Source organism: Diadema antillarum, unplaced genomic scaffold (genome assembly GCF_040938485.1).
Source record: "Diadema antillarum isolate AM-2024a unplaced genomic scaffold, OU_Dant_1.0 seq00000861_RagTag, whole genome shotgun sequence".
NCBI lineage: Eukaryota > Metazoa > Echinodermata > Echinoidea > Diadematoida > Diadematidae > Diadema > Diadema antillarum.
In genome coordinates, this window is record NW_027271731.1 from 1,115,530 (window position 1) to 1,128,367 (window position 12,838).

The 12,838-nt window shown below is 39.1% G+C and overlaps 1 protein-coding gene across 1 annotated transcript in view; it reads left to right on the forward strand.

The window, feature by feature from the left end:
• Positions 1 to 3,142: 3,142 nt before the first annotated feature.
• The window catches only part of LOC139740561 (cilia- and flagella-associated protein 54-like), a 63,355-nt gene continuing 53,659 nt past the window's right edge, over positions 3,143 to 12,838 (forward strand). Inside the window, exons 1-9 of the mRNA XM_071651146.1 lie at positions 3,143 to 3,327; positions 5,515 to 5,620; positions 6,606 to 6,749; positions 7,296 to 7,467; positions 8,041 to 8,099; positions 8,700 to 8,843; positions 9,277 to 9,390; positions 9,921 to 10,019; positions 10,682 to 10,786. Coding sequence (XP_071507247.1) covers positions 3,143 to 3,327; positions 5,515 to 5,620; positions 6,606 to 6,749; positions 7,296 to 7,467; positions 8,041 to 8,099; positions 8,700 to 8,843; positions 9,277 to 9,390; positions 9,921 to 10,019; positions 10,682 to 10,786 — 1,128 coding nt within the window. The remainder of the gene's footprint in view (positions 3,328 to 5,514; positions 5,621 to 6,605; positions 6,750 to 7,295; positions 7,468 to 8,040; positions 8,100 to 8,699; positions 8,844 to 9,276; positions 9,391 to 9,920; positions 10,020 to 10,681; positions 10,787 to 12,838) is intronic.

A 12,838-nucleotide genomic window follows, 5' to 3' on the forward strand; every position in this document is an offset into this window, starting at 1 on the left:
AGAGTTTTCATGGAATTAGAAAGCCGAAAAGGTAAGAAAAATGAGAAATCGGAGTTGAAAAGTACGTCGGTCGCGAACATAGTTTCCGACGTAAGTAGTGCACCGATTTCGCAGAGAACGATGTCAACTATTATAATCGATTCTGTTAGTCTCTAATTAGCCGCTTACTACAATGTCGAACTTGACTCGTGCAATACGTGTAGCTCCTACTTTCTTTTTCATATTTTTTTTCCTGATTGTTAGCTCACCTGAGTTGAAGGCTCAAGTGAGCTATTGTGATAGTTCTTTGTTTTCATTGCCACTATCATGATTATCACTATTCAAATTATTGATACAGATTATTCATACCAGGATTTAGACATCGATCCTTTCTTTAAAAATTGTGGCAAGTATTGATTTTATCATGACTAAGTTGATAATAATAATTTGAGTAGTGTTGAAAGGAATAGAATAAGGTTGAAGGAAAAGTGGAAGAAAAAGGTTAGGCTATTTAGAAGGGAGAGAGAAAGAGAGAGAAAAGAAGATGAGAAGGAAGTTGAATTCAAAGGGGATTTGTTTCTAGTAATCTACATTAATTTATAGGCCTAATTTAATAAATTAAAGAGAATAGTATTACAAAAAGTGTATGTTTTACAATCATGTATTAACATTGTGGACTTCTCAAAGTGCTCATTTTACCTAAAAAGAAACATAATATTGAAATTAAAATAGTAATGTTTTTAATTGATAAGTTCATCTTAGGGATAGAAACACTAGTAGAAAGTAATTGTTTTCATGATAGTATTTATTTTTCCATTTCATTTTTTTAATTACCGGTGTGTATACAAAAACTGCAACCCCAGTATTTGCTTTTGTTTTGTAGTAAAAATCCATTGTATTGTGCAATATTCATGATGGATAATTCCCATTTTTTCATATATCTTTCACTGTTTTGTAAACATATTATCCGTCCATCATCTAGTCAGCAAACAATGTTGACAAACATACAGTCACACGCAGGAGAAAATTAACTAAAACGATTAAAAAAAAACAGACGCATCAAGATCACTTTCTTTCTTCCACATTTTACTGTCGAGCCGACGTAATTATTGTGGTTAAACAAACAAGCGGCTGTATCATAGACTACAACGATCGATTATCATCGTTATATCGCTCTTCCACATAATCGATCATCCATCATGCTACACTGACACAGCCGTCGATCGGCGTACTTTTGAGTCAAAATTAGCTACTTTTCTTCTGTAATTGACTATGAAAGTTCATGAAACCGTCAAATATGGTCCATCTTGACATTTCTGATAGCCACAAGAAGTTTTCATTGACAAATTAAGGAAGGAAATGGTAGGTGTGCATGGTGTGCATTTGTACATGATTACCGTGCACTCGAGGTTTCTTCTTCGCATGCACACTCCACACTCGCCTCTGGCTCGTGTGGAGTGCGCATGGCTCAGAAGAAACCTCTCGTGCACTGCATACTCGCTAAACAACTCCACGGCATGCTTTATTCCTATACCAGTCCGGGAAACCCGCTCATGAGGACCGCTCCCGCGTACGAGGACTGCCCCGCCTCATGAGGACCGCCCCCACGCCTCATGAGGCCCGGGGGGGAACGCCTCATGAGGCCCCCTATTAATTTCTTATTCATCTCACATCTGACGTATAAATTGTCGCAACTTTGCATGGTGATTTTTTGTTACACACACATGTCCAATATCCATGATGAAAAGAAGAAAAAATCCTGTTTTTTTTCTTCAAAAATCGAGTTTTAATCAACCGATGCAGAGCGCCCATCAAAACACGGGCGCCAGCGTGTTCGCACAATGCAAGACTGCCGCACCTAGCGGCCTGATCCGACTGACGTAAATCAGGCCGCTCTAAATCAAACACGTGTGTTTTAATGGGCGCTCTGCATCAGTTGATTAAAACTCGATTTTTGAAAAAAAAAACAGATAGGATTTTTTTCTTCTTTTCATCATGGATAGTGGACATGTGTGTGCAACAAAAAATCACCGTGCAAAGTTGCGACAATTTATACATCAGATGTGAGATGAATAGAAGTGAATAGGGGGGCCTCATGAGGCGTTCCCCCCGGGCCTCATGAGGCATGGGGGCGGTCCTCATGAGGCGGGGCAGTCCTCGTACGCGGGAGCGGTCCTCATGAGCGGGTTTCCCGGACTGGAACAGAGCTAGAGAGGTGGAAGGGTTCCACCTCCCTGGTGTGAAGGAGCCCTCCGCCATCCCACGTTTAATAATAATAGGGCTATTCACTAAGGCCCAAATGGGTGTAAAATAGGCCCTGGGCCCTAGCCTCCGGTAATGATGTTACATTCTTTTTAATTTTACGGGTTACAAGCCTATTAAATTTACTTTAAAATTTATGTCCTTACCATTAATACCAACTCAACTTGTCATGTCAAGTTGTATCATCTTCGAAGTCCGCTGTCGGCGCTGACACTTTCGGCCTTTGGCTGCAAGAGTCTGCTAGCTTTTGGCAAACTGGATGGGAATTGGAAACCAGTTTACCGTGTTTTATACTGCCTGTAAGTAAAATTTAGTCTAGATTGACGAATATCATGACTGTCTAGCTGTGCATGAATGGTCGTCCATGGCATGCGCATGCATAAGTATGCACGTGTCTGAAGAGGCACGGAACACCCTGAGGTGGCCCTGGATGGGATGGATGCCTGGCTCATCTGTTGCTTGTTTTAGCTCACACCTCGTACCAGGGAGGTGGAAGAATTCCACCTCCCTGCCTCGTACTGGTACTTGTACCTGCAGCCAGTCTCTGCGGTTGCGCATTTTCATTCAGTATTCAGTCGGTCAGTGTATCTTATCTCCATATGCATAATAGCAGACACTGTGTGCATGTGTGTTATGTGTGGTATGTGTGGATAATTTTGGACGAATACATTTCTACTAGGGATGATTTCTGTTTTTTTAAAAATAAAATTATCAAAATATAGCCATCAACAAAGTCAAATTACTAACCTGCTTAAACAAAATAAGCTTTTGATTAACTAACTTAGAAATTTTCCGATTTTTTGAAAATATTTCATATTAGTAGAACTAATACTGGTATGGAATATGAGGATTTTCCCCTATATCAGAATGGAGAGGACCCTAGCAACTGAATAGTATCAAGATGGCGCTGATGTTGCAGCACAAAGCGTCTAAATCTGTCGCTCAACCTGCATCAAAATACTACATAGGCGACAAAAATCCTGTCATAAATGCGTTTGAGGAAGACTACAAATTATTCATTCAGTTTATGAAAAAGAGATGCGCTCCTGGATACAAGAAAAAAGATGAAGAACCGTACGCGAGAGGGTAAGAAACTAAGTAGAGCCTAATTGCCAACCGCACACGCTCAGTCCCATATATTCTTGACTGTGTTTGTTGTTCGTTGCTATTCTAATATAAATTCTATCTAATTTCTACAGTAAATTCTAGACAAGCTATGTCGTGTGTCTAATGATAAAAAAAGTGTGTATTAGTACCTACCCTAACGTTAGTATAGACGTAGGTGTCCAACATATCGACACAGTACGTTGAAAACAAACCCCTTCTGTTAACCGCAGCAGCGACCCCATACGGACAAATACGTACCCCGCGACGGGGTTACCCTTCTGTTTGCTGCATTACACGTACAGCCTACTTTGTAGGGTTGGACTAACTGCCACCAGCCCCAACACGCAGTGTTGGGGCTGCACATTGATCATGACAGACGAAGTGTAGCGCCTAAAAATCAATCAAAAATCAATATGAAATCGCAAAAATTCTGTAATATCAGTTCGGGAAACCCACTCACAAGGGGGGCCCCTCCTTATAAGTAACCCGTCCCCCTTATAAGTAACCCCGTCCCCCTTATAAGTAACCCCCGGGGCACCCCTTATAAGGAGTCTCCACGCTTTTTTGCAATGCAACGCGAAAATGAAAGGACTGCGGCAATTCGCTTGATTATGTCCATAAAGCTTCACAAGTTTCCTAGTTACTCACGAAATTTGAGCAAAATCGGTTTGAGGCATCATATCTAAAATCATGGATTTAAATGCGATGTCAAACGACCCATGCGAATGCTGACATGCGAGCGATTACTGGCGTGAGTGTCGCCAGGCGCGGCGGCGCGGCAATGCTTGAGTGCAGACGTGGCGACTGAGTACGTACTCAGTCGCCACGTCTGCACTCAAGCATTGCCGCGCCGCCGCGCCTGGCGACACTCACGCCAGTAATGGCTCGCATGTCAGCTTTCGCATGGGTCGTTTGACATCGCATTTAAATCCATGATTTTAGATATGATGCCTCAAACCGATTTTGCTCAAATTTCGTGAGTAACTAGGAAACTTGTGAAGCTTTATGGACATAATCAAGCGAATTGCCGCAGTCCTTTCATTTTCGCGTTGCATTGCAAAAAAGCGTGGAGACTCCTTATAAGGGGTGCCCCGGGGGTTACTTATAAGGGGGACGGGGTTACTTATAAGGGGGACGGGTTACTTATAAGGAGGGGCCCCCCTTGTGAGTGGGTTTCCCGAACTGATATGAAGACTTAACACAGGTGAAGTAATGTTGAAGATTGACTGCGTTCAACTTTTGGTTCTGCCAATAGTCCCTTTCTGCTCAAATTGATCAGTTAAATGCGACTCGGTCGAGAGGAACTTGGGAGAACGACATCTTATACAGTCAATGGATTTGAAATTTGTGCGCTTGCGCTGGCCGTCAATTCATGTAGCTTTATGGCAAGGCCTTATCATACTGTTGGCAAACCCTCTCGCTGTATATATTGCGTTGCTTTCTGGGTGGGTGCGCGCGCGCAGGCCTTGTCAGAAGGCTAAAAGCATTGCGACTCCGCCAGCTCATGAATATTTACGTGCGCAGTGTACTGCATACTGCTTTCGAAAATGGTGAATGGGATGGGGAGCTAGGAGATAGACCTGTAAAAAAACGTTTTTTCAAGATCATTGGACCAGGTCTCATGTTAAGAATCAGGGTCGCCAAAAAAGCGCTAAAAGTTGAAAAATTACGCTGTTCTGTTCCAAGATTTTTCGCTTATCGCAAGCTCAGAGTGTGATGGTATCCTCAAGAATACAAGAGAAAAAAAAATCTCTCCACTGTACATGCTGATGCCAACAAGGTATGGTGCGCTCTTGTTTTTCAGCGGCCTTGTATGCGTATTGACATTGAACACGCACAGTGCATGTCCGAATTTAGGAGAGGCTGTCCGAATTCTAGGGAATTGACAAGGTGATAATATTAAGGGATTTTGTGAACTTTTATGATTTATTTAACAGAATCAATATTTGGAAAAGTAGTTTGATATATTCAACATTCATTGTTATATATAATTTTGAAGAGTATTATTTTAGTTTGACAAATATTGCAGAAAAGCTTAAGTGTCCGAAAACTTGTGGTTTTACTCCAGAAATCTGGAATAAAAACCCCAGTTTTCAGTTTTCTATAGATAATGCTAGTCTGATTCATTTACTCTGATTCATATTGAATCTTTCTTTCCTTTTTCAGGCCCAACACTTTGTTTTCCCTGTGGAACAACTATGAAGCCAGACTACCATCTACTTACTATCAGAGGAAAGTCATTGAGATGGGAGATTTTCTTGTGTCATTGAAGGTAACTTTTATGAAAAGCTCTAGCCTCTACGTTTGACCTTGCAGGATGTCAAATGAAAACTTGCATAATTTCCCTTCATGACCTCAGAACATGTCTAGTCATTAAATATTTCAATGATCTTAATTCTGATCTAAAATACATACCAACTAGGATCTAGATGACATCCAAAAGCTCTTGATCCATGTATTAACATATTACAATAAGGGGTCTAGGGCAATTACCCCCTGGGCAATTACCCCGGACCCTTCCCCTGGCCCTAATCCTAATCCTAATCCTGAATCTAATCCTAACCCTAACCCAAACTCCTAACACTAAACCTAACCCTAACCCTAATCTTAACTCTAACCTTACCACTAACCAGTATTTAGCCGGGTGGTAATTGCCCTCTGGGGGTAATTGCCCGGATACGTACAATAAGTGTTCACTCTTTCAAATTCATGGATTTCATATGCATAGAACATTGTTGTACTGTTGGATGGTTCAGGGCACCATTTCATGAAAGTTGTCAGCCCTGGCAAGTTGTCAGTCTCTGGCAATCACCATAATATTGTAGTAACAGTCAGTGACTGAGCTTCACAGGCAATCAAAACCAAGGATTTTACGGAAATCGTCAGAGCCTGACGGCATGTCAGGGCCGACAACTTTCATGAAATGGTGCCCTGATGTTTTGTACAGCTGGCAATCAGCAAAAGCTCAGAGACATGAAAATGTCAAGCGTTAACACTCTCAGTCAAAATGTTTTATGCTGCCGTACACCTACATTTAGACATGTAGCTGTAAATAGTTACACGCTTTGTGTCAGCAATTTGTACATGGGAACCTCCCCAGTAAAAAGGGGGGGGGGGGATGGATGTTCCTCACTTGATTAAAAACATATGTAACTCAGTGCAAAATGCTGTTGCTTCTGATGCTTCTGTGAAGTGTTTCAGAAACATTGTGCCACACAGGATAATTTGGATTTTTTTTCCCCCCCTCTGTCATACAGGAGTACAACCTTGCTGTCTGGCAGTGCTATGGCCGTTACCTGGACCAGTTTGGAGACCAACACATAGAGGACATTGTTGATATCAAGACAGTGAAAGAGATCTTCTTTCCAGATGGTTTGGAGACAGACAATGCGAGCTTGACCGTAAGTAGCTTTATCTCCCTCATACTTCTCATATACATACTTTTCCTATCTATGAAGTAATTAAAGAGTGAGGAATATGCTTTCTCAGAAATACAGTATTGTACATTACTGTAAAAGTGGAAATTTTTGCGGTGTTGAAATTTTCGCGCATTTCGCGCAACCAGAAACTAGCGCGAAAATAAAAGCACGCGAATATTTTTGCTTTCCATATGTTCCTGTGCGTGATGTCTTGATTCCGCGGAATTAAAAACACGCGAAACTCTCCTTACCCAGCAAAGCGCGAAAAATTAGTCACACGAAAATATCCACTTTTGCAGTATGTAGTAATGCAGATCTTTGTTAATGCTCCCCAGGCTTTGAAAATGTACATGTCTCAACTTTTTCTTCATTTTTGAGTGACTGTATGAACGGGTAAGTGAGTTAATCTTACACAATGTTATTCTTTGTGCTATTGCTATGTGTCCCAGTCTGCAAATCTGAGACATGTGTTTGTTGTGCAGTTTCATCCTGTTGATCAGATATATGTCTGTCATTTTACGTTTGCAGTTCCGGGCGCTGTATGGAAAGAGCATATGCAATTACCAGCTTGTCTTGATGACAGACCCCAAGCTGCAGAACACCCAGTCGGTAGGGTTGTGTCTGAAGATCCTGGCCTTTCTCAGACTCATTACCCAGGTGGTCTTGCCTCGAGAGCCCCTCTGCTGGTTGGTCTATAATGGTACGTAGGCTCCCTCCTTTTTTTCATAGAAAGGTACTTGTATTTATGGCTCTTAAATGGATGGTATAGTAGGGGCCTATTGGTTGAGGTGAGTATTCAGCTTAAAACGTTTTGCAAGATATTTAGAAACCACTTTACAAAATGTTAAAGAACATACAATTCCAAGAGGAATTTAAAGTTTATTTGACAAAAATTGGTTTTGAAATTGCTGAGATAATCCAAAAACAATCTAAAACAAAGCAATCCTAATAAAAGGTGGGTCCCACCTTTTATTAGGACACTTTGTTTTGGATACATCAACTATTTCAAAACTGATTTTCATCAAATAAGCTTTAAATTCCTCTTAGAATTAGAATGATACTCTTTCATATTTTGTGAGAGGTTTCTAATTATCTCAAAAAATCATTGTCAACAAATGTTAAAAACCAGAAACCCCATCTCAACCAGTGGCCATCCCTCTAATGTTTCTCTTGTCTAAACTATGAATCAGAATATCTGTTGACTTGCTCACGGCAATATCACAAGAATATTCAGTTGATAGCCTCATCTCCTGTTTTTCATACTTTCCCACAGGTACCATTCATATCTACAGCGTCTCCAGACATTTGATGACCCTGGGGCACTCAGCACAGGTATTTGTACTCTACGCATCGTAATTCTGACTCTATTTCTTCACTGTATGAAAAATAGGAGTGTGAAATGGAACTGAAAGTTAAAGCATAACACAGAATATCTGCATTGGTTTGTTTTTGCATCTTATCTTCATATTTTAGGAGACTCCCATTACAATTTTGCTCAAACTTTGCACAAGTGAGCTTTTTTTTTTTTTAAATTGTTGTTTCTTTTTTCATCATCTCAGCCCTGCTTCTATTTTTAAGTCCATACATAGATATTGGTACATGACATAAGTGATGAGCATTGCAACTTAAATGCATGAAATATATATGTGTGTATATATATATATATATATATATATATATATATAATGGGAAGCGTGACAATATCTATTTGTTATTTATGGATGCTTGGATGTTTCGGTTGTCAAGCTAGTTTTTGTCTATGAGTATGTGCAAATATGATCACCTCATAATTCTTACCCTTGCAAACTCACAGATTCTAGTAAAAGGTAATTTTTAATTACATTGCTTGTCTTTGTGCAGTAGCAATATAAACAAAAAACAGTGCTTGGGTAATACACATCCTGGAGTGTTAATGCTGCTTGGTTTGTGCAGGTTCTGGAATTCCTGCTCTGGGCGTGTATGTGCATGGAAAACTCCATCCCCCTGATGTCTGTGCGCTACCTCCAATGGAGAACCACTCTTTACACAGCTGTCTGCCAGTGCTACTTTGACTGCAAGGCTCCTCAGCAAGCAGAGGTGAGTGATCTTTTTTACCATTAAAACTCTGCAAGACAATTGTTTCGATTCTGCTTAATCTATTCAATCATGGCAGAACGAGAAAATATATTCGCATATACGTATATTTCTCTTCTAATTATATTTGACTTTTTTGTGTAGTGCTCTGCAGTATTATTAGTATTATATTAGGTATCCTCTATGTAATTGGACAGATCTCTTTTTATTTTTTTTCTTTAGCTCACCCACCATTTTTATGTAGGGTTGATTTTGTAAGTTTTTAGTAATTAACTCTTTTTATGTGTGGACTTGATCAGTTTTGTAGTGTTCTTACTCTTGATGGTTCGAAAGGTGTATTTTGTATCGCTGAAAACAATGTTTGTTGGTTGGTAATATATATTACATCTTGTTGCTATTATTTTCAATATCCTAATTTCCATTACTTTTTGCCCAGAACTTTGCCCGGCGTGCTCTGAGCAAGGTGAATGACCTGAGCCAGTTAGAGAAGATCAGCTCTGCCCAGCCCAGTGTGGAGGTTGAGATGGTTTTCAGGCAAGCCACAGTCAAGGTAATTGGTTTGTCAGTGATGTTGTATTTACCATATCATTTATATCCACTTCTGTAGACTCTAAAATTTTTGTTGTACATCCTTCATCTGTCAAACATATCTATGATAATACTTAAAATTGAATTTCAATTTGGATGTGCAGTTATGTATCATTTATCTGTCTATCTTCTCAGTAAGAATCTGCAAGAATTTATTGCTTTTTTTTTGGGGGGGGGGGGACATCATGGTATGCATCATAATTATTTAATGTTACCCGCAGAGTGGACATATATAATATTAACAAGAAAAGATTATAGAATTCTGACTCAAATGTCAGTGAATGACAGTAATTGTGTGATAGGTCATTATTGTATGACTGAAATAGACGTGTAAGCTTTACAAGTGTCATACCTGTTGGTTTGCAGCTTGTCATCATGATGTACAGATGTTATTTTGTTTGATCATTTGCTAGTGATCATCCTGTTTCAGAGAAGTATACTGTGTGGCTGAGAAGAACTTTATACTTGACTGTTTTCACTTCTGATTGGCAGCTTGGCATCATGGTGTACAGACGATCCGTCTTTGATCGGAAACGGCCCAAGGGCCTCCTTCGTCCCAAGACCAGGAGCAATGTGAAAGATTCTCAATCGGTAAATGATTCAATGTAAATTCCAGTTGCAGACATAGATCACACCACAGCTTACGAGACCTGGGTTGATCTTTATCTTTTGAAGGTTAAAACTAAAACGTATATTTGTTTTTCCCTGATCGAACATTTTTATTTTATGTAGTTTTGAGATGCATAAGAAATGTCAATAAGAATAATTGATTGCCTCTTGTAAACTTAGAAAATTGACAGATGGCTTAGATAGATAGTAATTAGATATGAATAACAGACAGAGCTGTATCCTATATGGGATGCATGATTCCCCATGGAAAAAAAAAATCTAGAAAAAAGTTTTGTGCAACATAATATTTTGAGTGAAACTTTTATGGAGCCTGATGTTCAAACGCCAGTCCATAAACTGAGAAAGAGGAAATGTACAAGGTGGAAAGAATTCTAATTTATTGTATTATTGTTTTGCATGCTTCAGAGTATTTGACTGCAAGGTTGTTGACCCCTCTAAAATGGCAGTGATTTGCTTTGTTTGGACTATTCCTTTTTCTTCATTATATGATGTATACTTATCAATATACAGTGAAAGGTAATACGCTATTATGTTCCATGAGATCTTGTGTCAATGGTGAGAAAGAAATCAATATAATGCATGGATTGTGAATATGATTTGACCACAAACAATGCACCCCTTAGCCCACGGAGGTACGCACTGTCACCTTGGTTGCCAGTGATGGACGCCTCATTTGGCACAAAACAACTAAACAGCGACTCGATGACCTTGTTAAGAAACAGGGGAACGTAAGTAGACCGGGTTTCCGAATGCCTACCACTACTCACATCCTCACTGAGTGCTGATTGAAAAATGGCTGTTAACATCCACTTCACATCGGTTTGCTGTGAGCGTGATTGTCCCGTGCTTGTCAATATCATGGACTTTTGCTGGTGTAAACTAATTTTGTCATATTGTCAGCTACAATCTAATCCTTAAGGCATCCCTTTAAATGAAAATATTTTTGTCCATAAACCTTTCAATTTTGTGTTGTTACCTGTATGCATTGTAACTTATATCCACTAAAACGTAAAATATATTCGAGCAATTAACACTATAGATGAAAACAGTTTACCATCGTGTATTACCAGCATAGTACAATGTCACAGTTCAGCTAGATATTAATTTCAAACACCATTCTCTTTGCGATGTTGTTGCCTCATTTGAGGTATAACTGCAAAGTGAGAACTTTTTTTTTTTTTGGGGGGGGGGGGGGAGGGGTGCACATGCATTGTTTGACATTATTGGCATATAGCATATATTTATATACCCTATATCAGAATATATCATGCCTCATCTCAAGTGCTGCATTTAAATTATTGCTCAATATGTGGGATGATTGTTACATTAGTACAGTAAAGGGATTTTTGGTAGCATTAAGGCAGTTGTCTTTTGTTAGTCAAACAAACAAACAAACAAACAAACCAACAACTTAGAATTCTAACTTACAGTTGTTGCAAGTCCAACATTTATTCTCAAGCCTCAAGTACCTTGGAAAACTGAAATTTTAATGCAAAAAAAGAATATTGAAGGACATATGCCTACTTCAGTAGTCAGAAAAACCATCACATAAGCTTCGTAAAAGACACCTAGCTAACATAAACGATACTTGACTATGGTGCATTTGAGATGGAGCATTATGAACTTCAAGCCTGTCAACCTCAACATGATGTATTCCTTCAGGCCGTCATTATTGCTTATCTTTCTTTGATTTATGTAATGCAACAAAATTACTGATATGTCTGTGCTCTAATGAATTGTTTCGTTTGAGGGAGTATCAATCCAAATTAATAGATGTTTGATATCACAGTTGCAAATGTAAACATGCTGGCACTGAAAATGTGACGTGTATTACAGGTGTCATTATTGATTGTAACTCGTAACGACAGTGTGTGTGTCATTAACCACATTCAGTCTTCACCAGTTCACTTATACGTCGTCATTGTCCACAACAGCATGCCATTTAATAGTGTGTAAAAATTCACTTTGATATTCTAATCATAAAGAAACCGTAAAACCAATAAGAAATTTTGCACTCATTAAGGCTAATGTATGGCCTTGTTGATGAAGTACATGTGAACACTATCTTTTGTGTATTTGTGACCCTGCACCTCAAAACAAACAAAAAGTTGCCAGATATGAATTTTTAGTTAAGACCACATTCTGAAAGAGCAGACTTTAAGCTTTAAAATGATGTATAACTCAAATCAAATGGACTCTCCTAACCTATCTAAATATTGGAAAGAAAGCACAAACTCAGGAAAAGTGTGAACTGAGAAAAGAGGCTCTAAAGTACAGTGTCTATTCAAGCGCTTAATCTTTACCAAACCGTGCTGGCTGTGCAATGAATGGGACAAAAAACAGGAAGTAAACCACCAGGGTAGCAACAATGAAGAGATTATCAGATTAAACTGAAATTAAGCATGCCTCATTAACACATTCTGTCCGTAATTAATGTCAATTTTCAAAGCAGTAGCACTATCCTTTCAAAAGATATTAGAGTTTAAAGTGAAGAGTGTGGACAAGGTTTTTCAGAAATGAAAAAGGGGTTCTAAAGACACACCTAATCACACTATTCTACCAAAAATGTTAGAGATAAACTGCTAAAAAACACACTTTCCTGCCCGTTTTATGATACCAAATTTTAGCATAATGTAAAAGAAGACCCGCTCTTTCAGAAAACATGAAAAAGTCAAGCTCGGCTAGGTTGACCCATTTCACTTATTTTCAGTCCTCACGCAAAATCAATGTGTGCGACTTTATGTTCGTTTTGAGGTGCACGGTCACATGTTATAGATTCA